Raw genomic sequence first — 24,670 nt, 5'->3', positions numbered from 1 at the left:
GGAGGGGAGGAGGAGGGACAGACAGGGACCAGCAGACCCTTGCGGGGGGGCGCAGGGCCCACAGTGCCTGGCCGGGACACCGCCGGGACCGCCACCAGCACGGACACGTGTGCTCCACGCCAAGATGCAGCTGTCAGGCAGGTACACGCAGCCCACACATGCCTGCCACTCGTCGCAGAGACCCTCCTAGACAAGCACATCCCATACAAAGGTGGACAGCCATCGGCAGACGGGGACACGTACACGTCACACACAAAGACGCAGGGACGACGGGCTGCACGGGGAAGGCACAGGCAGGCCGGCCCCCGGCACAGATGCGCCCTGCCACACGGGAACAGCAGGGCATCGCCAAGACCCGCACGCGCCACCAAGTACGCCACAGACAAAGATCCACGCGGACGCCACGGTGACATGCCGGGGCACACGGCCACAACACACAGACGTCCCACAAACGGGCAACAAAGAACACCCGTAGACACCGGCGTCACGCACACAGACACACAGCCACGCACATCTCTCACGCACACACACACACACACACACACACAGACATCACTCTCCCAGAGACCCGTGGACACACAGATGCCGCACGCTAACATGGATGGACGTATCACACGCGCGAATACGCACAGACACGCAGCAGGTGCGCGGAGGGACATGTGTGTCCCAGGCACAAAAACGCACACCACACACATCCTCACAGCTACACGAAAGGGACACACAGCTCTCACACAGACCCACGTGGCACACACCCCGAAACACGCCGACAGTCGCCACTCGTACACGGCTGGAGACACAACACATCCAAAGCATCACACAGGTATACAAAGCCACGCAAGTCCGGTCCATCATTCGCTGACGCCTCCGGACGCGTATCATAGCCCAACGTGCTCAGTCACACACACTTTCTGCATAACCGCACGGACACACAACGTGGGCACACATGAAATACACGGACTCAAGGATACGTCGCCTCCCTGAACGCGCGGACAGACTCATCACACATATACACACTGTGTTTCACATAAGGTTACAAGGACACCTTACCCCGTCCTGTCCACACAGCACACACATAAACACACACACACACACACACGGACGCATAACACGTACCAAGATGCAGACATGCGCTTACATATACACAGACGCGCACCTCACAGATACCCACGTCTCCTGTGAGGTTACGCAGCCATCACGTAACCAGAGACACTTGCCTCGCACCAAGGACACATAATCAGAGTTTTGTTTCATTTATGTATTCGTCTGAGTGTTTACGCTGCGCCAGGCACTGTTCTCGGCGCTTTACACGTATGACGTTTTCATCCTCAACGCCAGCCCTCTGAGACGGGTGCTTTTATCGTCCCCATCGTACAGATGCGGAAACTGAGGCCAAGCGAGGTGCGGTCCCCTAGCCCCAAGGCGCCCAGCCGGGAAGTGGCCGAGTTGGGTACTGGAACTCGGTCCGCAGCCAAAACAGACAAGGACGCACACATCGTGTGCCAGGCCAAGGGGTCGTCGGGGGGCTCACACCCCACCCCACAGCCCCTCCCCCCCCCCCCGAGCTGCAGACACCCCGGAAGCACGGACTCCCACCCCGCGCGCGGACGTCCCCGCCGTCCGGGAGCACCTGCGACGCGTCCCTCCCGCGTGAGGCCGGACGGGAGCTGCGCAGCCCAGACGCAGCCTCGCAGCGCACCGCGGAGGCGACCCAGACACCCCCTCCCCTGCGCGCCCGCCCCGTCCCCGACCCCCCCCCCTCCCAGCGGGGACCCAAGACCCCCCCAGGGGCGCAGCAGGGACTGGCGGCTCACGAACCCCACCGCGCACAGCCCTCCCCATCAGGGGCCCGGGATTGGGGGAGGGGGTGGGGGGGGAGAGAAGCTGCCTCTCGGGAGGCCGGGGGCGGGGTTGTCTCCCTGGGGAAACTGAGGCACGTTCATCGCGCGAGGAGGCGTGGGGGTTAGAGGGCCCCGGAACCACGGCTGGACGGTGAACTAATCATTACGCGGGGAGAGAGAACGACATTGGGCGCTGGGGGGGGAGGGGGGTGGGGAAGCTCTAAAAAGAGGCAATTAACTGCCCCGGTGGCTGAAGGGCACAGAACCTGGCGAGAGCAGAGGCTTATGGGAAGCGTAGTCCCAGCCGCGAGGCTTGTGGGAAGTGTAGTTCCGGTTTCATCCAGAAGGGCGGCTCGGGTTAATCGCCTCCCGGAGAGGAAGCCGTAGCGGGAGCCGGCGGTCCGCTGCCTGGGTCTTTGGGAACGACGAGGACAGGGTTCTTGAGTCCTAGGGAGCGGCACAGACGGGGCTGCCGTCCCAACCCTGTCCCTGGCTCCATATGTGTTGTTTTGTTCACCCAGCAAACATTTATTAAATGCCTACTGGGTACAGAGCCAGGCCCTACGCCAGAATTCGGGCTTGCAAGCAAGGAGCAAGTCAGACCCGTTCCCAGCCCTGCAGAGGGGGCTTGGCACAGGGGCTTCCGGAAGTTCCGCTAGAGTTTTCCAGGCTGGGGGGTTGGGGGGGGGGGGGAACATCCATGCACGGAACTTCTATTTCTGACGGATCCCACACCTGAAGCCCCGGGGCCAGGTGATCCTGGATTTGGGAATTTTTAGATTTTAATAAGGCCGCGGGAATCCACACACTGTTGGGGTAGTCTGGCTGCCCTCACTTTCGTCTTTCCGTGGTGAAATCTACGGACGGTGCCATTACCAGGGAGAAGTAATTTAAGATTGTGTGTCTGTTTAGGTCGAATTCTGCCTCCAAACTGAAGATCCAAGTTTCTGCTTTGGGAGGTTTATTGATGTCAAAACCACGGACCAGCAGGCCAACAGGTCTCAAAGGGTGCTTCGGGGTCCCCGAGACCCTGTCAGGGGACCGGAGAGTTCAAAATTCTTTCCTTCCTTCCTTTCTTTTTTTAAGTTTATTTTTTTAGGTAAGCTCTACACCCAACGTGGGGCTCGAACCCATAACCCCGTGACCAAGAGGCGCGTGCTCTACCGGCTGAGCCAGCCGGCCGTCCCCCAAATTATTTTCACCCTGACACTGACACATTGCCTGCCTTTCTCGCTCAATCCTTCGTGAGTGTGCGCCGGAGTTTTCCAGAAGCCACACGGTGTGCAATATCGTGACTAAATGCAAGGGACGAGTCTTCTGTTGAGCCAGACATTACAGATGTCTGCAGGATGGTCAAAACAGTGCCGCTCTTCTCACTCATGCTTTTGTTTGTGTGGAAAAGTTACTATTTTTATTAACATGGGTTTACGTGGTAACTGCAAAGGGTTGATCATTGTTATTGTTCTTTAAAAGAATTTTTTTAATGTTCATTTATTTTTGAGAGAGAGACAGAGCATGGGGGGGGGGGGGGGGGGGGGGGGGGGGGAGAGAGAGAGAGACACACACACACACAGAATCCGAAGGAGGCTCCAGGCTCTGAGCTGTCAGCACAGAGCCGGAAGTAGGACTTGAACTCATGAACCTCGAGATCATGACCTGAGCTGAAGTTGGATGTTTAGCTGACCGAACCACCCAGGCGCCTCTGTTATTGTTATTTTAAAATGCAATAATACTCCATTTAAATCACTTATCGGTTTTAATTTCTTTTTTTTAAGTTTATTTATTTTTGAGAGAGAGAGAGAGAGAGATCAAACCGGGGGAGAGGCAGAGAGAGAGGGAGACAGAGAATCCTAAGCAAGCTCTGTGCTGACAGCAGAAAGCCCAGTGCAGGGCTCGAACTCACAAACCCTGAGATCGTGATCTGAGCCCAAGTCCACGCTCAACTGACTCCCCTATTGTTTTTAACTTCTAATATGGTAAATATTGATAGATATAACCCACCTAGCTAACAGCCCTTTGGGTCCTTCATAATTTTAAGAGCAAGAGGCTTGTGAGCTCTGTTTGTGTCTATGTGTATGTCCTAGTCACAATAAAAGCATTCAGTCATTCCATTCATTCATTCATTCATTCGCTGTGTCACAGTAAAAACGGAAACAAGAGAGAACCCGGTAAGAATCGAAATAGTCTCTGAGAGGGGCGCCTGGGTGGCTCAGTTGGTTAAGCGTCAGACTCTTGATTTCGGCTCAGGTCGTGATCTCGTGGTCGTGAGATCGAGATGTGGCAGCGCAGAGCCTGCTTCGGCTTCTCTCTCTCTCTTCCTCTCTCTCTCTCTCTCTCTGCCCCTCCCCCCCCCTCCAAATACATAATGAAACATTCGAAGAAATAAACCTTTGAGATAGATACTCCCTGAGAGAAAGTCACATGAAACTGAGGCCCCGTAGAGGCCTCAGGTAGAGGGAACGGTGTGTTTGGGCAGAGGGAACCGTACATGCAGAGAGGAAGGTAGGAGGAGGGTATAAAAATATTTAGTTTGTTCTCCTCGCGGGCCAGTCACTGATGCCCGCCCATCCTCGTGGAAACCCACCCTGGGTGGCGGTGGCCACGGGGCAAACGGTCACTCAGATGGCCTAGCAAGTCCAAACGGTGCTGAATGCGTTGAGGGTGAGGATGAGGGGGTGCGATCCAGGCTGGGAAGGAGTCAGCGGAGGCTTTTCTAGGAAGGTGACAGTGAAGTCCGGGCCGGAGAGGGAAAAGAAAGAGGTAGGAAGAGAGCAGGGCAAAGAGGGAATAGCACGGAGGGTGGCTGTGAGGCTGGAGAGTCCTTGGGGCATGAGAAGTGAAAGGCGGCTGGGCCTGAGTGGGTAGGGAAGTGGGGACGGGAGTCATGTCAGAGGAGTGTGCACGGCGAGGAGTCTGGGTTTATCCTCAGCCAGCGAGGAGTTATGGAAGAGTTCTGAGAGGAGGAGGGACGGGATCTGACCTGGTGGGGGAGGAGGGGGAGGGCTAACGGGCTCCCCCTGCCGGTGGCGCGGGGGAAAGACAGGGTGGAAACCGGGAACCCCGGGGGGACCGGGGGACGTCAAGGGGCAGGTGCTTCGCGCGCTACCGGCGCTGGGAGTGCAGAGGGGCAAGGGGCTTGAGGACAACCACCAGCGTCCGCGACGATGCGGAGACATCGGGGCCCTCCCCCTCCTCCCCCCACCTCCCCGGGCTGGGGGGAACCGCGCAGCCGCCTCCGAGGACCGTCTGACGGTTCCTCCGGAGTGAAAACAGAATCCCTCCGGCCGTCCCGCTGCTAGGTAATGACCCCTAGGTGAGGACTGGCACCTGTCCACCCAAACACCTGTTCCCGAACGTTCCCAGCAGCATTGTCCAGAACAGCCCAAATGTGGGAGCCACCCAAATGTCCGCCAGCCCGCGGAGGACCGGGGAGGAACAAAGTGTGACAGATCCAGACAATGGAGGATTATTCGGCCACACAAAGGGGAGTGGATTAGCGACGGGCGCTGAGAACACGAATGAACATTGAAAACGCGGTGCTGAGGGCAAGGGGCCAGACCCAAAGGGCCGCATATTGTGGGACTCCCTTTGCAGGAAAGGTCCTGAAGAGGCCAGAGAGAAAGTAAATGAGTGGTTGCCTTGGGATGGGCTGGGGGGCGGGGTTGGGGGGGGGGAGAGATCAGGGATTTCTCACGGGGGGGGGGGGGGGGGGGGGTGATGCAAATGCGCTCCGATGGATTCTGGTGGTGTTTACACAGCCCGGTGAATTACTCACAAAACACTGACTTGTACGATTCAACTGGGCCAATTGTGTGGCGTCTGAGTTCTCAGTAGCGCCTTTGAACGGTGGGGTCCGGGAGCGCCTGGGTGGCCCGGTGGGTTGAGCGCCCCACCCTTAATTTCGGCTCGGGTCGTGGTCCCGGGGTCGCGAGGTCGAGCCCGTGGGGCCTGCTTGAGATTTTCTCTTTCCCTCCGCCCCTCCCCTGCTTGTGCCCTCTTTCTCTCTCTCTCTCTCTAGATACAAATAAAGAAACATTTAAAATTGTTTGGGCAGGCGACTGTAGCGATGTTGGTGATGGCTTGGGCACGGGGGCTGAGGGAGAGGGAAGCGTCTAGAATGCTCACGGCGGGCGGGGAGCGGGGGGCGTCGAACAGCTGGACAGACCGGTGGGTCTTCCGCCGACATCATTTGTGCAAAGCTGTTCCCACGTTTCTTGATTAATGGGAACAGCTCGACAGACGTCCATTTTTATTGCTGGGATTCTGGTGATCCTGCTGAAACTTGAATCAGATCCCGTCCCTCCTCTGCTCAGAACTCTTCCGTGACTCCCACTCACTCAGGGTCAAAGTGGCCCTCAACGCCCTGAAGGCTGTCCCAGCCCCCTCCATTCCCTCTGAACCTCCGCTCCTACTCTCTCTGCCTCCCCTACTCATGTGCTCTGGCCATACAAACTTCCAGGTTCCTTCCACGTCCTAAGCTCAGTCCTACCACAGGGCCTTTGCACTTGCCGCCCTCGCTTCCTCTGTATCCATTTGTCTCCTCCCTCACCGCCTTTCGGTTTACGCTCCAATGTCACCTCCTCAGCGAAGCCCTCCCTGATTACCTTATGACTAACTGCATCCCCCCCACCCCCACCTCACACACGGAATCCCTCTGTTTTCTCCATCACCATGTGACACACTAGATCTTTCCCTTCTTTACTTCGGTTAGTGTCTTCTCTCCCCGTAGAGCCCCCATGAGGGCAGGGATCTGTCTCTCCTGTTCCCTGCTCTTTTCCCAGTGCCTGCCAGAGTTTCTGGCCCAGTACATATCTGCTGAAGGAAGAAAAGAATTCAAGGTCATTTCCTGTTGATGCCTTTGCTGCTGGATTAAGGCCACGGCCCCTCCCCAGTCACCTCACTCGGTGCTGAGCCAGAGTCTTAAAGAGAAGCTTCAGGAGAGGTTGGCATTTGAGCTCAGCTGTAACAGAAGCAGGGGTGAGGCTGAGGGTGGGGGTGGGGAGTGCAGAAGGGAGGGCATTCCAGGCCAGGGGGAGGGGGCACACAAAGGCCCGGAGGTGTGAGACAGCTTGGGACGTTCGGGAGACATCGACCCGCCCCACCCACTGCCTCCCCGTGTCAGTGGCTTGCACCCAAAGCCTCATAGTCCTTGTCAAGTCCTGTCTTTTCTCACACCCCCACACCTGATCTGTCAGCTGGCTGTGCTTTCAAAAGATTCCCAGAGGGGCGCCTGGGTGGCTCGGTCGGTTGGTTGGGCGGCCGACTTCGGCTCAGGTCATGACCTCGCGGTCCGTGAGTTCGAGCCCCGCGTCGGGCTCTGTGCTGACAGCTCGGAGTCTGGAACCTGCTCCGGATTCTGTGTCTCCTTCTCTCTGCCCCCTCCCTTGCTCATGCTCTCTCTCTCTCTCTCTCTCTTTCTCAAAGAATAAATAAACATAAAAAAAAAAATTCCCAGAGCCTGACCACCTCTCACCGTCTCTGCCCCCACCAGCAACAGTTTGCTCGGACTATTACAGTAGCCTTCCCTCCCTCCTCCCCCCCCCCCCACCACACAAACACGCAGTCTCTTCTTGCCACGGCAGCCAGGAAAGCCTGCCAACGCCCAAGCTCACATCCCCCTCTGTTCCCAGTTCTTCCGTGGCTCCCATCCCACTCAGAGTAAAAGCCCTTTGGCTCCTTCCCATGGCCCACAAGGCCCTAAATGGCCTGCCTTTAAATATTTCTCTGCCCTCGTCTCTGGCCCTCTTCCCCTCCCTCACCCACCTCCGGCCACACAGGTGTCATTCTTATTCCTTGAATCACACAGTGTAAGTAGGAGACTGCCCCAGGGCCCTTGCACGGGCTCTTTTCCTCTAGGGAATGCCCTTTTCCTATATCTCCACCTGGCTGACCTCCTTGCTCCAATCAGGCCTCCGCCCACATGTGCCCTTCCCAGGCCACCAAAGCTGCAGACCCAATTCTCGCCTTCCCCCGGCCCTTAGCCCATTTCTTCACTGTGTTTAGCTCTGCCTGACTTTAGGCGGCCCATTAGGGCAGGCCCTTGGCTTATCTTGTTTCCGGCTCTCTCCCTGGCGCCTGTGCACAGCGGGCACTCAGGAATCGTGTGGGTAGTGACCGGAGGGGTGAGGCTGGGGTGACAGGGGAGAAGGGCCCAAGGGGTCCAGGGGCGAGTTTCCCAGAAAGTCTTCTCTGCCGAGCCAAGGAGCTGAGCATCTATGGGACGGGGAGGGGCCCTTGACCGGGGTGACCAGGGTCGGGGCATACAGCCTGCTCCTCCGTTTTAGCCTTGGAAGGCCAGGGGCACCTGGGTGGCTCAGTCAGTTAGGCATCCGACTGTGGCTCAGGTCATGATCTCGCGGTTCGTGGGTCGAAGCCGGTTAACTTAACCTACTGAGCCACCCAGGTGCCCCGCGATCAAAGTCCTAAGTCCACAAGACCGTATTGTTTTGAAATTGTATGGATTTACCTTTTGAATTTATTTATTTATTTTGAGAGAGAGCGAGCACAGGGGAGGGGCGCAGAGAGAGAGAGAGGGAGGGCAAGAATCCCAAGCAGGCTCCGCACTGTCAGCGCGGAGCCTGACGCGGGGCTTGAACTCAGGAACCGTGAGATCACGACCTGAGTCGAAACAAAGAGTCGAACGCTTCCCCAGCTAAGCCCCCCAGGCGCCCCACAGTACCGTAGTGTCGACTGTAGGCACTATGTTGTACAACAGATCTCTGGAACCTTTACAGGAAGAAAGTATTGGTACATCAAATGGGACAGTGCGACAGGTGCATTGGTTAGGAATTGTGTAGCTCCTGTTAGTCCAGAAGTAGCACCGGCTTAAGTAAGATGGGTGCTTCTATCTCACTCAGATTAAAGAAGTCTGGAAAGCAGCCGTCTGGAGATGATACGGGGGAGTCCACAGAGCCACCAGGACCAGCTTCTTCCAACTTTCTGCACCAACCTTATGGATGAGGCTGCCATCGTCAAGGTTGCTTCGTGGTCCAAGATGGCTGCTGCAGCGCCAACCTTCACGCCCATATTCCAGGCGGGAGGAAGGAGGCGGTGGTGTTGGGAGAGAGCAGGGCAAAAGGGAACATGCCAGCCGTCCGTGTCCTTCTCAAGGACTTTGCGCAGAAGTTCTGCCCTGCAGCTTTCGCTTATATCTCATTGACCACCGGTTGCAAGGGAGGCTGGGGAAGGCTGTCTTTTTAAGTGGGCATATTTCTGTCTCCGATAAAATTGGAGTTCTATGACTAAGGCAGGAGAGAGTTGACGTTGGTAACAATACGAAGTCTCTGTATTTTAAGGGAGGCCAATCATGAGAGATCTTTTTAATTTTTTTACTGTTAATTTATTTTTGAGAGAGAGAGAGAGAGAGAGAGAGAGAGACCAAGTGCAAGCAGGGGAGGGGCAGAGAGAGGGAGACACAGAATCTGAAGCAGGCCCCAGGCTCCTAGCTGTCAGTCAGCTCGATAAATATTTGTTGAACAAAGGAACAACCTTCTCTAGAGCTGATGTTTATAAGATCATGCCTCAACCGCCCTCCTAGAAGTTGTCGGCCCGAAGTCACCTAACTCTGGCTCAGGGGTTCTTAGCGTGGGGTCCAGGGACCCAGGACAGGCTCGTAGATCAAATTCATGGAGCCCCTGACCTTGGGTAAGAAAAAAGAATCACGTCCTTCTTGGCAGTGACCTCCCACTGAAATCTAGCATTTTGCCCGATTTGGGCGGTAGATCATATGTCCCAAAGATGACCTCCCCAGCACCTCCCATTTCACATGCTTTTCCCCACGGGGAGATGAAAGCTGTGTCCTACCCCCTTGAACCTGGGTGACGACCTCAGACAATAGGGCTGGGAGCAAGCGAAGCCATGTGAGTGCTGAGACTCCACGAAGGACGCCGTGTGCTTCCGCCTTGCTCTCTGGGGACGGACTCGCTTAGAATTCAGCCTCCATGCCGGGAGGAAGCCCAAGAATCCATGAGGAAGGCCGGGCCCGGAGAGGACGTGAGGACCCCCAACCTCCACCCCCAGCTGAGTTGGCCAGCCAACAGCCAGCACCAACTTGCCGGCCAAGTGAGGGAGCCGTCTTCAAAGGGGGGATCCCCCCCACCCCCCACCCCCACCCCCAGTTCCCAGAGGACTTGCCCCAGGGTTCAAGGCTGAGCTGTCTCCACCGAAGGAGCCCCGCCCAAATTGCAAACTCAGGAGCAAACTCAGTAACTGCTATTGTCTTGAGCCACTGAGTTTTGCAGTGTTTTGTCACGGGACAGATAACTCGTACAATTAATGGATGTAGGGGACGGGTCACAGCAGCACTGGCGATAACCTTGACTTTGTTGATTCAGGAATCCGTTCTTCCAGCGAGGAGAAATCACAGATGTTTCCAAATCACATCCCAGCTGCCACCGATATTTGAAACACTGTTGACCCTCTTCACCAGTTTGAAATTTAGAGTTGCTGCCGGTTCTTGTTACCTCGCATGTTAGTGGAGACCGCATCTTTTAAATAGTTTGATAGCCGTCTTATTGGTTGGTTTCTTTTACAATCCTGCGCATTTAGGGGCGCCTGGGTGGCTTAGTCGGTTGACTGTCCGACTTCGGCTCCGGTCACGATCTCCCGGCTTGTGCGCTCGAGCCCCACGTCGGGCTCTGTGCTGACGGCTCAGAGACTAGAGCCTGCTTCTGGGTCTCCCTCTTTCTCTGCTCCTCCCCCACTCTCTCTCTCTCTCAAAAATAAAAACTAAAATAATAATAATAAATAGTTGAGTGGGGGCTGATGACGCTTAGGTGGGCTTGCTAGTGCCCTAGACCTGACACCCAGTCACTTACTTATCATTGGGGGCGTCCTTGGAGGTTGTCTGTTGCAATCTGGGACTCCTATCACAAGGGTTTCAAATAGCTGAATGTTGGGGCGCCGGGGAGGGGCGGGGGGCTCAGTCGGTCGAGTGTCCGACTTCGGCTCAGGTCATGATCTCGCGGTTCGTGAGTTCGAGCCCCGTGTGGGGCTCTGTGCCGACGGTGCGGGGCCTGCTTGGGATTCTCTCTCTCCCTCCCTCCCTCCCAGCCCCTCCCCGACTTGCGCTTTCTCTCTCTCAAAATAAATAAGTCAAACTAAACTAAACTAAAGTAACTAAATGTCAGGGGCACCTGGCTGGCTCAGCCGGCGATCTTGGGGCCGTGAGTTCAAGCCCCACGCTGAGTGTGGAACCGGCTTGAAAACAATTAAAATGACTGAGTAACTGTTTGTCTGTGACACTCGACCTAGCTTTCAAAGCTGCGGCTGAAATGTTCCCCGCTGGCTGATGGCACATCTCTGACAGCCTCTGGAGGACCACAGTGTTCTGTTCCCGGGGATCTTGGTGCCATTTATACATCCATCCAGGCGTCCCCAGGTCACCTTCTGGCTCTGTGCTCGTGCGTGCGCATCCGCTGAAGACAGAGCCTACAGTCTGAATGCAGGACTCGGAAGGTGAGGGTTTATCGTACATTCAGCATAAAGGAAGAAAGAAGTGTGAGTGTCGATGATGTTTCACTGGTCTGATGAAGCATCTGACTTCGGCTCAGGTCACGATCTCGCGGTCCGTGAGTTGGAGCCCCGCGTCGGGCTCTGTGCTGACAGCTCAGAGCCTGGAGCCTGTTTCAGATTCTGTGTCTCCCTCTCTCTGACTCTCCCCTGCTCATGCTCTGTCTCTCTCTCTCTCTCTCTCAAAAATAAATAAACATTCAAAAAATTAAAAAAAAATTTTTTTAAATATATGGTTCTGTAGAGTGTTTTCACCTAAGCGTTGCACACGGCGCTGTATGAGTTGTTCCCTAACGTCTCGTCCCATTGTCAGTTTACACGCCTCCAAGGGCTGAGTCTGTCGCTGGAACCGGTTTGCAACTTGAGCCACAGGCAGGGCCCCCATTCTTGCAACTTGAGCCCCAGGCAGGGCCCCCATTCGTTCGCAAAGTCCGGGCTCATTTAATTCTTTTCTTCCCGGCGGCCCCCGGGTCGTGGTCAATTCCCTTGCCGTGATAACAACACGGCGATGGGCATCCTTGCCGGTCCTGCCTTGGGTTCACGTTCATGGGCTTCTCTAGGGAGATCCGGAGAGGCAGAAATTCCGAAGGAAGAGGGCTGGTGTCCACCTGTCCTCTGGTCCGATGGGGGTAAAAAAAAATGCCTGTATCCCCCTCTGGTGAGTCCCCAGTGTGTTAAGGGTGACCTGGCCTGGTTGTCCAGATTCTCACCTCCCCCCCCCCCCCCGGCCCCTGCTCCAGTCTGAGGAAGGGGATACAGGTCACAGATGCCCTGTTCCCCCCATCCTGCCAGTGACTTTACACAGGAAGAGGCTGTGAGCCCCTTGACCCCAGTGCAGATGACAGGGCCCCTGATGCCAGAGGCTGGGAGCATCACAGTTAACCTTGCTCTGCCCCATCCCAAACACGGCTCCCTGGCCGGTTCCCCATTTCTCTTTCAACCCTGAAATAGACCGTGTTAGTTTCCTACAGCTGCTACAACAAAGCACCACAGACCCCCGTGACTGAAAACGCACACTTATCCCAGGCACCTGGGTGGCCGAGCATCTGACTCTTGGTTTGGGCTCAGGGCACCATCTCTCAGTCCTTCAGTTCGCGCCCCGAGCGGGGCTCTGCGCTGAAAGCGCGGAGCCCGCCTGGGAATCTCAACCTCGCTCTCGCTCTCGCTCAAAATAAATAACTGAACACGAAACACGCACAAGCGCTGTTTTCTGGAGGCCGGAAGTCAGAAACGAGTGTTACGGGGTTAAATCAAGGCAGGCCGGTTCCTCCTGGAGACCCCAGGGAAGGGTCTACGTCTTTGTCCGTCCACGTCACTCCAGTCTCTGCCTCCCTCTTCACTACGCCACGTCCTCCTCTGTGCGTGTCAGATCGCCCTGTGCCTCCCTCTCACAGGGACCCTTGTGATCGTGTTGGGCCCACCCCTCTGGAGAATCCAGGATAATCGCCCCATCTCAAGATCCTTAATTCAATGACACCCGCGAAGTCCCTTTGGCAACGCGAGCCACCACACGTACAGGCGTATTAATCGTCGAAACGTTTTCCTGCGTCTCGTGACTGGTTGACATTTTGGGGTGCCTTACAGACCAGGGGAGACCGTCCCCCGTCCGAGCTAGCTGATCCTTAAAGACGACAATGTGCCTACTAGCTCGCCTTTGGGATGCGAACCAACCAATCCCGAGCCCGTAGCCCCCCAGATACCCCTATTTATCCACCCCTCATACCGAACCACTGTTGCCCATGCCCCAAATCACCCAGGGGGACCGTACCAGGGGGCTAGAGACCACCCCTGGACCCCAAAGCCCACCGGAGTGATAGGAACCAGCCCATCCTAGACGGGCCTGCCTGCAAAAACCCCCAGTAGAGACTGTGGTTCAGGCTTCCTGCTGCACCTGCTTCCGTCCCTTGACCAAACCTGGTGCCTCTCCACGGGTTTGCCTGGAATCCCCGTCCCTGGGCACTGCCACCTCCCCCCAATTATATGTGTGTGTGTGTGTGTGTGTGTGTGTGTGTGTGTGTGTGTTTGAGAGAGAGAGAGCACAAGCAGGGGAAGGGCAGAGAGAGTCGGGGGGGAAGAAGGATCCGAAGAAGCCTCTGTGCTGACAGAGAGCCCGATTCGGGGCTTGAACTCACGAACCACAGGATCGTGACCTGAGCCGAAGCCAGACGTTCAACTGACTGAGCCACCCAGACGCCCCACTCCTTCTAGAACTTTCTATAAATGGAATCACACAGTGTGTGCTCTTTGGCACCTGGCTTCTCCCAGTCAACGTGACTTATGAAATCCTGCATTATCGTAGCCTGAGTGCTGAGGTGTCTTAAAGCAAACCCCAGACGATGACGTCTCACCCCCTCAATACTTCCATGTGTGACCCTAAAACACAAAGACAGCCCCACCCCCGCCCCCGGGGTACCCACAAAGCAGCATAGTAGTTCCTTAACATTGAGTTCCTGCTTCATATTCAAGTGTCCCAGTGTTTGAACCAGGACCCCAGGGGTGCCTGGCTTTCTTCATTTCGGTATCGTGAGTTCCAGCCCCATGTCGGGAGTAGAGATTTTTTTTTTTTTAATGCTTACTTATTTATCTTTGGGGAGGGGAAGGGGCAGACAGAGAGAAAGGCACAGAATCCAAAGCAGGCTCTGAGCTGTCAGCACAGAGTCCAATGCGGGGTTCAAAGCCACAAAACTGTGATGTCATGTCCTGAGCAGAAATCAAGAGTCAACCCTTAACTGACTGAGCCACCCAGGCGCCTAGAGTTTTCTCTAAAAAAAGAGAGAGAGAGAGAGAGAGAGAGAGGGAGAGAGAGAGAGAGGTGCGCCTGGGTGGCTCAGTTGGTTAAGCGTCATACTTTGGCTCAGGTCATGAGTTCACGGTTCATGGGTTCCAGCCCCACGTCGGGTTCTGTGCTGACAGCTCACAGCCTGGAGCCTGCTTTGGATTCTGTGTCTCCCTCTCTCTCTGTCCCCCACCCCCCCCCCACCACCACTTGAGCTCTGTCTGTGTCTTTCTCTCTCAAAAATAAATAAACATTAAAAGGAAGAAAGAAAGAAAGAAAGAAAGAGAAGAAATAGGAAAGAAAATAAATAAATGAACCAGGCGCTTAGCAAAGGTCACGTGTTATGTCTGGTTGCTTGATCTTTTTAGATTCTTCTCCCTTGGGAAGTCCCGCTGTGAGACTGAGCTGTAAGAAATATGTATTTGCTCTTTGGCCCGTTTCCTGACATAATAGCTTCTAAAGCCCATGGGATTTCCCGAGTGATGGAGGCCAGAGGAGACAACCCTGGGAGCAGAAGACTGGAACTTTCAATCTCCGGGAAGACAAACTACCTTAATTACCAGTGGCCAATGCTTTAACCAATCATGCCTCTGTAGCAGAACCTCCACAGAACCCTGAGCACAGCTGGTGGAGAAGCTTCTGGGTTGATGCATGCATCCACACCCCGGGAGAGCGTGGCACATCCCAACCTCACAGCCCAGAAGCTCCCACACTCCGGACCCTCTGGACATTGCCCTGTGTTCCTCTTCCTCTGTATCCTTTATAAAATCCTTTACAGTAAGCTGATAAACCTAAGAAAAATGTTTCCCTGAGTTCTGCGAGCTGCCATAGCAAATTGCCCAACCCGAGGAGGAGGTCGAGGGAACCCGCTCTTTATACCTGGTGGGGCAGAAGTGCGGGCGACAGCCCGGGACCTGGGACTGGCATCTGAAGTGGGGGCCAGTCTTGTGGGACTGAGCCCTTAACCCGTGGGGTCCGCGGTGACTCTGGGTAGTTAGTGTCAGAATCGAATCGGAGGGTTGGACACCCAGCTGGTGTCCAGAGAGATGGAGAATTGGTTGGTGCAGGGGGTGGGGGAGGGGGGACGCCCAACACCTTTGGTGTCAGAGTGTTATGGGTGGAGAAACAGCTTTCCCTTCCTCCCATTTCTTACATGTTTATTTATATATTTTGAGAGAGAGCACGGGAGAGCACGCCCGAGCGAGTGGGGGAGCGGCAGAGAGAGAGGGAGAGAGAGAATCCCGAGGTGTCAGCGCGGAGCCCGATGTAGGGGTCGATCCCGCAGACCGTGAGATCATGACCTGAGCAGAAATCAAGGGTCGGATATTTTAACCTACTGAGCCAGCCAGGCGTCCTCACCCCCATTTTAATATAAAGTATTTCAAACATGCGGAAAAAATCAAAGGGATACTCACCCCACACCCCCCCCTTCGATTCAGTATAGAATGTTTCACTCTGTTTGCTTTATGACCTATCTATCCGTCCAGTTTTTTGTTTTTTTTTTTTTAATTTTTTTTTCAACGTTTTTTATTTATTTTTTTGGGGGGACAGAGAGAGACAGAGCATGAACGGGGGAGGGGCAGAGAGAGAGGGAGACACAGAATCGGAAACAGGCTCCAGGCTCCGAGCCATCAGCCCAGAGCCCCACGCGGGGCTCGAACTCACGGACCGCGAGATCGTGACCTGGCTGAAGTCGGACGCTTAACTGACTGCGCCACCCAGGCGCCCCTATCCGTCCAGTTTTTAAGCCGAGATGCAATTGACATGTAATTTACATTACATTGTGTAAGTTTAAGGCGGACCCACGTGTTGATTTGCTACATTTTTATGTTGCAATGTGATTTCCACCATTGCGTTAGCTAATAGCTTTATCGCGTCACATTATTATCATTTCTTTTGCGCGCGCGCGCGCGTGTGTATATGTGTGTGTGTGTGTGTGTGTGTGTGTGTGTGTGTGATGGGAACAGTAAAGATCTAGTCTCTTAGCAACTTTGAAGTTGGTAAGACAGTAGAGTCGTCTTTCATCACTGTGCCGGGCGCACTCGATTTCCAGGACTTTTCTGTTGGCTGCAAGTTTGTGTGTTGGTCTTTTTTGTGCAAGTCAGGTTGATTCAGGCACCGGGTACCTACAACCACACAATCCCGGACGATAAAAAAGTACATGGCTCAGCTTCTAAAGTACACAGTTCTAAACCTGTCATTTGAAACAACTCAATGAGTTGGTTTTCATTTATTGATTTACAGCTTTACTGAGGTATAATTAGCGTGCAATAAACTGTGCACACTGGAAAGCGTGCAACTTGGTCAGTTTTTTTTTTTTTCTAAAGAAGCAGAGCCTCTTCTTTTTTTTTTTAAATTTTTTTTTTAACGTTTATTTATTTTTGAGACAGAGAGAGACAGAGCATGAATGCGGGGAGGGGCAGAGAGAGAGGGAGACACAGAATCAGAAGCAGGCTCCAGGCTCTGAGCTGTCAGCACAGAGCCCGACATGGGGCTCGAACTCACAAACCGCGAGATCATGACCTGAGCCTAAGTCGGTCGCTTAACTAGGCCACCCAGGCGCCCTGACAATCTGTTTTTCGATGTTGCTGGACCACTTGGTACCCCCTCGGGGGTACAAGAGAGCTCTGATTGCCTCAGATCCTTGCCAGCACTTGGTGTTTTAAATTATAGCTATTCTAGTGGGTATGCGACCTTCTGATACAATTCCAATTTCAATTCGGACACCATCTACCTGGACAGTCAGAACCCGCGGGTTAAGGGCTCAGTCCTGCAAGGCCGACTGCCCCTCCCCCAACTTCAGACACTAACGGTCCAGGTCAATGTCACCTACGTGTCTGACTCGCTGATCGGAGGTTCCAATGACTCCTCCTTGCGCTGGATTATTTTCGTAGGGCAGCTCACGGAACCCAGAGAAGCATTTTACTTACTAGGTCGCCGGTTTTTTATAAAAGGGTATAACTCAGTAACAGCAGATGGAAAAGACGCGTAGGGCCGGGCTTGGGGAAAGGGTGCGGGCCTTTCCATGAGGCCAGATTCTCTCCCCAATCTCCATGTGTTCACCAACTTTGGGGGTTTTACGGACGCTTCATTACGTACGAATGATTGATGAACTCCTTGGTGACCATTGGCCACTGATTCCACCTCCAGCCCCTCTCTCTTCCCCAGAGGTGAGGAGGTGGGACGAAAGTTCCTCCCCTCCATCTCCCCGGCAACCATGCCCCATCCTTAGGCCCTTTCCGGAAGTCACTTCATTAGCATCTGTTCAAGTGTGGTCGAAAGCCGCTTATGATGAGTATTGAAACACCTTCATTTCGGTATTGCTTAGGGAATCCCAAGGCTTTTGGGAGCTGTGCCAGGAACAGGGACCAAATACAAATGCCTTTTTTTTTTTTTTTTTTAAGTTTTTAATTTTTTTTTAGGAATCTCTACACCCAACGTGGGGCTCGGACTCACAACTCTGAGATCAAGAGTCGCACGCCCCACCGACTGAGCCAGCGAGGCGCCCCGTGAATATCTCTTATTATAAATCCCACGCTAGAGGATGGCTGGCTCAGTCAGGGGAGCGTGTGACTCTTGATTTCAGTTCAGGTCATGATCCCAGGATTGTGGGATCGAGCCCCAAGTCAGGGAGCGTGGAGCCTGCTGAAAATTCTCTCTCTCTCTCTCTCTCTCTGTCTGCCCCCCTCCTTAAATGAATGAATCAATAGATCACAATATCACAGCATGCATCTAATCTTTTGATTCATTTAAAAGTGAGTTGCAGGGGCGCCTGGGTGGCTCAGTCGGTTAAGCGGCCGACTTCGGCTCAGGTCACGATCTCGCGGTCAGTGAGTTCGAGCCCCGCATCGGGCTCTGTGCTGACAGCTCAGAGCCTGGAGCCTGTTTCAGATTCTGTGTCTCCCTCTCTCTGACCCTCCCCTGTTCATGCTCTGTCTCTCCCTGTCTCAAAAATAAATAAAACGTTAAAAAAATTTTTTTTTAAAGTGAGTTGCAGAAATCAGTACATTTCACCTCAACCCTTCAACAAGCATAGGCTTCCCTCGAGTTCGGGGTTGGTCCACAGTCGCATCTTTTTTTCAAACGGGGTGAAATTTACATAGTGTGAAATGCAAAAACCTTAATTTAGAGAGTTTTGTGAAATGCATAAGCTGCGTGGCCCTTCTCTTCTGCTGTTCCCCGAGCTGAAGAGCCCGAGAGCCTGGGGTACTGTCCCAAATGGGACGGACCACCTTCTGGATCCATTTCTTTCTTTCTTTCTTTCTTTTCTAATTTTTTTTTTATGTTTATCTTTATTTTTGAGAGACAGAGAGAGACAGAGCGTGAGCGGGGGAGAGGCAGAGAGAGAGGGAGACGCAGAATCCGAAGCAGGTTCCAGGCTCGGAGCTGTCGGCACGGAGCCCGACGCGGGGCTCGAACCCACGAACCGGGAGATCATGACCTGAGCGGAAGTCAGATGCTTAACCGACGGAGCCCCCCAAGGCGCCCCCTGGATCCGCCTCCTTCTCTGAAGATTCCCGTAGCTTGAACTACCCTCCCGCCTCCGTGTCTCCCTTAAACTGGAAGGGGTGTCTCTAGTAGGGCTTCTCGCCCGGGCCCTGCCGACACCTGGGATCACACGACGGTCGTGGGGCCATCTTGTGCACTGTGGGACGTTGAGGCACATCTCAACCTCCACCCACTGCTCCCAGTAGCATCTCCCGCAGCTTCTGACCCCCTTGATCTAGGGACTGGATTTTCTTTTTTTTTTTTTTTTTTTAGGAGAGAGAGAGAGAGAGAGAGAGAGAGAGAGAGAGAGAGAGGGAGACTCCCAAGCAGGCTCCTTGCTCAACATCGAGCCCAACGCAGGGCTCGATCCCGCAACCCTGGTATCGTGACCTGAGCCAAAATCAAGAGTCGGACGCTCAATTGACTGAGCCACCCAGGTGCCCTGGGACTGGCTTTTAAAAGCCTTCCAGGGGATTCTGATGGGCAGCTGGGGTGACAACTTGTGACCCCAAGGTACTGTTGATTCAGCTCTTATTGTGGGCCAGGAAACGTGCAAAACTTTTTTCCTTGAGGGGCACCTGCCAGCATAGTGGGTAGAGCCCGCAACTCTTGATCTCGGGGTCGTGAGTTCGAGCCCCACACTGGGGACAGAGATTACTTTAAAAAAAAATGGTAATTTAAAAAAAATTAGAAAACAGGGGCACCTGGGTGGCTCAGTCAGTTAAACAGCATCTGACTTCGGCTCAGGTCGTGATCTCAAGGTTCCTGGGTTCGAGCCCCGCGTCGGGCTCTGGGCTGACCGCTCGGAGCCTGGAGCCTGCTTCGGATTCTGTGTCTCCCTCTCTCTCTGCCCCTCCCCCGCTTGCACTCTCTCTCGCTCTCTCTCTCTCTCTCAAAAATATAAATAAACATTAAAAAAATTTTAATAAAAAAATAAAATAAGATAAACAAAAATTAAAAAACAACTTTTTTCCCTCAAGCCAAGCTGATGCCAAGTTCAGATCCATGCTGGACAAGCACCATTAGCTCTCTGTGCCCCAGTTGCCTTATCTGTAAAATGGGGATAATGGGAATGCAGGCCTTATAAGGTCATCATGAGGATAGATCTCCTGGCACCGAACTGGGCATTGAGTAAGGGCCACGTCAGTCTTTGACAAATACAACAAAACTATGAGTGTGTTTCTTGGTATGACTAACAGTGTCCCTGGTTGTGTCTTTGCATTGTGCAAGGCATGTCCCTGAGCCACGAGAGAGCCGGCCACGTCAGGGGAGGCAGCGTGCGAGATCAGTGCCAGGTCACAGAGGAAAGCCGGGATGGCACCCAGCTCCCACCGCCCTGCCATCCTGCCTGTCCACCGGCCTGCTCCTGCCTCTGAGCTTCCGTTCTTGCTGAGCCTTCTGCCTTTCCTTCCTTCAGCCCCTTCAAGGGCTCGTTCAGATGCCACCGCCTAGGTTTAAAATTGCAATTCCAAAAAAAAAAAAAAAAAAAATTGCAATTCAAGGGGTGCCTGGGTGGCTCTGTCGGTTGAGCGTCCGACCCTTGGTTTCCGCTCGGGTCGTGATCTCCCAGGTTCGTGAGTTCGAGCCCCGCATCAGGCTCTGTGCTGGCAGCCTAGAGCCTGCTTGGAATTCTCTCTCTCTCCCTCTCTCTCTGCCCCTCCCCGACTTGCGCTGTGTCTGTCCCTCTCAAAAGAAATAAATAAACTTGAAAAAAAAAAAAAAAAAGAAGAGGGGTGCCCGAGTGGCTCAGTCGGTTAAGCGTCCGACTTCGGCTCAGGTCATGATCTTGCGGTTCCTGAGTTCCAGTCCCGTGTTTGCAATTCAACTCAAGGCCCAGTCCCGATCTCCCAGTGCTTCACCCTGCCCGTTTTCCTCCGAGGCACTGTCTTCACATGTTTATCTGGAAAGCTCCCTGCAGGGCAACCACATACCATGATGAAGGCAAGTTGACGATATACACATACTTAAAAAAAATTCATTTGAGAAAGGGGTGTTGTCTTTTTGCAATTGCCAACGAAGGCACAGTGTAGATCACCAGCTCCCTCCCTCAAACCCTCTGCTCCAACCACACTGGCTTCCCCATGTTCCTTCCTCGCCCGCCCCAGGCACGCTCCTACCACAGGGCCTTTGCACTGCCTGTTCTCTCTGCGGTGCTCTCCCTGAGCTATCCACCCAGCTCCCTCCCTCACCTCCTTCAGGCTTCTGCAAAATATCACCTCCTCTGAGAGGCTGGTCCGGACCACCCACCTACAACAGTCCCTAGTTCATGTTCTAGCCTCTTCGCCTGCCTTGTTTTTTTCCTAGTACTTGTCCCTCCTTTCCATTTATGTAAGGTTGAGCTGTTTGCTATCCTCTTTGCCTACTTCTATAGTTTCCTATTTTTAAGGTTTTTTATTTATTTTTGAGAGAGAGAAAGAGAGAGAGAGCAGGTGAGGGGCAGAGAGAGAGGGGGACACAGAATCTGAAACAGGCTCCAGGCTCTGAGCTGTCGGCACAGAGCCCGACGTGGGGCTTGAACTCACGAACTGTGAGATCATGACCTGAGCCGAAGTCGGACGCTTAACCGACTGAGCCACCCAGGCGCCCCTCCCCCTTTCACTTTAAAACACCCAGGATCATCTCCCCATCTCAAGACCCTTCGCTCGATCGGGTCTGCACAGCCCCTTTGGCCGCGTGAGGTCACACGTCTGTCTGTGCCGGGACCGGGGTGCGGGGTCATTATTGGGCGGGCCCACCGCCGCGGCCTCCCCAGCGCCTGGAACGGCGCTTGGCACTGAACAGGCGCTCCGTAGGAGCTGCCGAAGGAATGAATGGAACACAGGAGCGGGAGGGGCAGGAGAGGTGTTTGGTGGGGCAGGTTTGGGGGGACAGGGCCAAAGAGGAAGTGTCATCCACAGAAGGAAGTGGGGGCGCCTCCCCTTGCCCCAGGCGGGCGGGTGATGGTAGGAAGAACAGGACGAGTCTGGCAGGCTGGATGATGCAGCAGTGGGGGCATCCTGTTCTCCTCCTGGAGCCCTGCCTCCCATCCACCTACTCACTGCCCTCACCCTCGGGCTGGGCTCAGGTCTTCCTGAGCCACTGCAGGGAAAGGAGGGGGGGGGGCACAGGGATGCCCGACTGGCACAGCTGGTTTGGCTGGTCCTGGCATCTTGGCAGGGCAGAGCCCTGGGGACAGGTGAGGATGTGGCTGGGAGCACCTGGGAGGACGGGAAGACGCGGGTCCCTGGGGACCCCACACTCCCATATCCACCCAGAAGGCTCGCGGGACCCTGTGTGTCCCAGCCCCAGGGCCCAGGCACCTAACCTCCCCATGCCAACCTCCTCCCAGACCCAGAGGCGGGGGACCTTAGAGCCTCCTCCCTCGGTCCAGGCTCCCAAGCGCCTCCTCCCTCAGACCCAGGAGTCCAGGCTCCCAAGCCGTGATCTGTCACCATTGCCACCACCGGACTTGACCTCTCGGGATCCCTCCTCTCTCTACACCTGTGCCCCTTCCCACCTCCCCCCCCCCGCCCCCCTTCTTTTGTGATGGGGCCGCTGGTAAGGACCCAGCTTCTCAGGGCCCCCACGCCCCAGCTCCTGGGTCTCTGGCCCGCTCCAGGACGCCGAGTTAGGGTCCCCAGCCGTGCCCTCCCCCCGGGGGAGATGACGTGTGGCCGCCCCCACCCCGCCCGGCGCAGCCCCAGGAGCAGGTGGGCGGGGCGCCCGGGTGGCCGTGCGGGGTGGGGGCGGGGCCTGCAGTATCGGCCCCGGGGCGGGCTCCTCCATGGGGCAATCGGGGTGGGGAGCACCCAGGGAGGTTTCTGCAACGCCGCACACCCCGAGATGGACCCACTGATTAGAGGGGAAAGCTTGGGGGCGGGGCACGGGCTGCCTTGGAGATGTCAGCTGCCCTCCTACCGCACCCCGTGTGATGTCTTGTTTCCTTCCCAAAGGGGCCCTCCGTAGCCCTGGGGACCAGGGCATCCCTCGCCCATGGCCCATCCCTTCCCCAGGTCCAGCTGTCCTAGTTTCGTCTCTGTCTAGGTCACAGGAGTCCCGGCCGTCCCCCCCCCCACCTCCTCCCTCAGTAGGAAGAATCGGGGCCCCCAGCCCCTCGTCCCTCAGACCCAAGAGTGTGGGCCCCCAGCCCCTTGCACTGTCCCCCTCCCCACCTCATTCCGATTCTTTATTCGTGACTCCCCAGATTTGGGAGCCCTGCCCCCAGCCTCCACCTTCTCTGGGGAACCCAGCCTCTGAGCAGCCTGGTCTCCAGCTCTCCCAGAATTCCTGGCAATTACTGGCTTTTAATGGAAAGGTCAGGCTCTGGAGGTGACAATGGCCCCGATTCTGTGGCAACCTGACCTCGTGACCCAGTGACCTCCCTTTGCCCAGGTCTGAGCTCCAAGACCAAAATGGCACAGCCTGGGGCTTCCTGGGGCCCTGGTGGGGGCCTGGGGAAGCCCCAAGGAATCGATATGGGGGGCCCAGAACAGGGGGGCACCTTTGAGACCTTCCCTGATGCCTGAAGCTGGAGACCCCCCCCCCCCCCCCCCCCTGATGATCAGTGGCACACACAGATGACCTGTTCCTCTCCCTGGGGGCTTGTCGGGGCAGAGGGCACGTCCTGACCGACCAGCCTGGCCCACCCTCCCTGCTATCCTTTTTTTTTTTTTTTAAGTTTATTTTTCTTTATTTTGAGAGAGATAGAGAGCAAGCGGGGGAGGGGCAGAGAGCGAGGGAGAGAGAGAATCCCAATCAGGCTCTGCCCTGTCAGCGCAGATCCCGATCCCCACTGGGGCTCGAACTCCTGAATCCCTGAGATCAGTGACCTGAGCCGAAATCAAGAGTGGGATGCTTAACCGACTGAGCCGCCCAGGCACCCCCTCCCTGCCACCCTTGAGCCCCGGGGACAAGTATCAGCTCCCACTCCAGGGCCCAGACACGCCCCCCTTATCCTCAGATGCTCCCTCTTTGGATGAAGAACATAGTTTCCCCGTTGTCGTCTCTCCAGCATCTAAGCCTTTGCCCCACCAGGCCCTCCACCCGGTAGTTCACTGGGAGCCGCTCCCCTGCAGTGACATTCTCGTCCCTGGGGAGCCATCCCTGACCTCCCAAAGGGGCCCACGTCTTTGAGCAGCATACCCACCAGGCTGAATTTGCCCCAGGCCAGCCGGACTCCGTATGCTAGCCACACCCATCATTTTAAACCTTCCCGTGGCCACCTTCTTCTAAAAAGTGAAGAGAGGGGCACCTGGTGGCTCTGTCTGTTAAGCAGCCGACTCTTGGACTTCAGCTCCGGTCATGATCTCACCATCGGTGAGTTCGAGCTCTGTGCTGACAGCGCGGAACCTGCTTAGGATTTTCTCTCTCTCTCTCTCTCTTTCTCTGCCCTTCCCCTGCTCGTTCTCTCTAGCTCTCTCTCCAAATAAATAAAATTTATTTTACAAAAGAACAGAACAATAAAAAGCGAAGAGAAATCAATGAGATTCATTTTAGGGATAAATGTTATTGAATCCAACGTATCTAAAATACCATCACTTCAACGTGTAATCAATATAAAAATTACTTATGAGATCTTTTACATATTTTGTCTCAATTCCGATGCTCCGTGCCCAAGGCTGAAATTGAAATGTCATCTTACTAAAGCATGAATGTTGCATTTAAGAGGAAAGTATTGTACGTTGTTTCTGTTTTTCAGGTTGATTAAAATTAAATACAACTGGAAAGGTTCACTTCCTCAGTCACACAAGCCACTTCTCTAGGGCTCAATAGCCACGTGTGGACGGTGGTTCTCGTGTTGGATGGTGCAGCTCTAAGCCGTGTGTATTTACCTTTCTTGTTTGTGGATGCATGGCCAAGTCCTGCAGAGGAGGACCCCCCAGATATTAGTTGGAAGGATGGATGGTTGGATGGTTTGGGGATGATAGATGAACGGATGGAGGGATGATGGATGGATGAATGGATGGAGGGATGATGGATGGATGAATGGATGGAGGGATGATGGATGGATGGCTGGGGGGTGGAGAGATGAATGGATGGAGGGATGATGGATAGATGAATGGATGGAGGGATGATGGAT

At 54.8% G+C, this 24,670-nt stretch overlaps 1 protein-coding gene across 1 annotated transcript in view; it reads left to right on the top strand.

Annotated features, from left to right (window-relative positions):
* The first annotated feature begins 314 nt into the window (after window positions 1–314).
* SULT2B1 (sulfotransferase family 2B member 1) overlaps window positions 315–24,670 on the top strand; it is a 64,497-nt gene continuing 40,141 nt past the window's right edge. Inside the window, exons 1-2 of the mRNA XM_049622303.1 lie at window positions 315–371; window positions 1,336–1,447. Of these exons, the coding sequence (XP_049478260.1) occupies window positions 315–371; window positions 1,336–1,447 (169 nt within the window). The remainder of the gene's footprint in view (window positions 372–1,335; window positions 1,448–24,670) is intronic.

This window comes from Panthera uncia (assembly GCF_023721935.1).
Source record: "Panthera uncia isolate 11264 chromosome E2 unlocalized genomic scaffold, Puncia_PCG_1.0 HiC_scaffold_19, whole genome shotgun sequence".
NCBI classification, from domain to species: domain Eukaryota; kingdom Metazoa; phylum Chordata; class Mammalia; order Carnivora; family Felidae; genus Panthera; species Panthera uncia.
The sequence above is the reverse complement of the archived record's forward strand: the minus strand, read 5'-3'. Positions and strand labels throughout refer to the sequence as shown.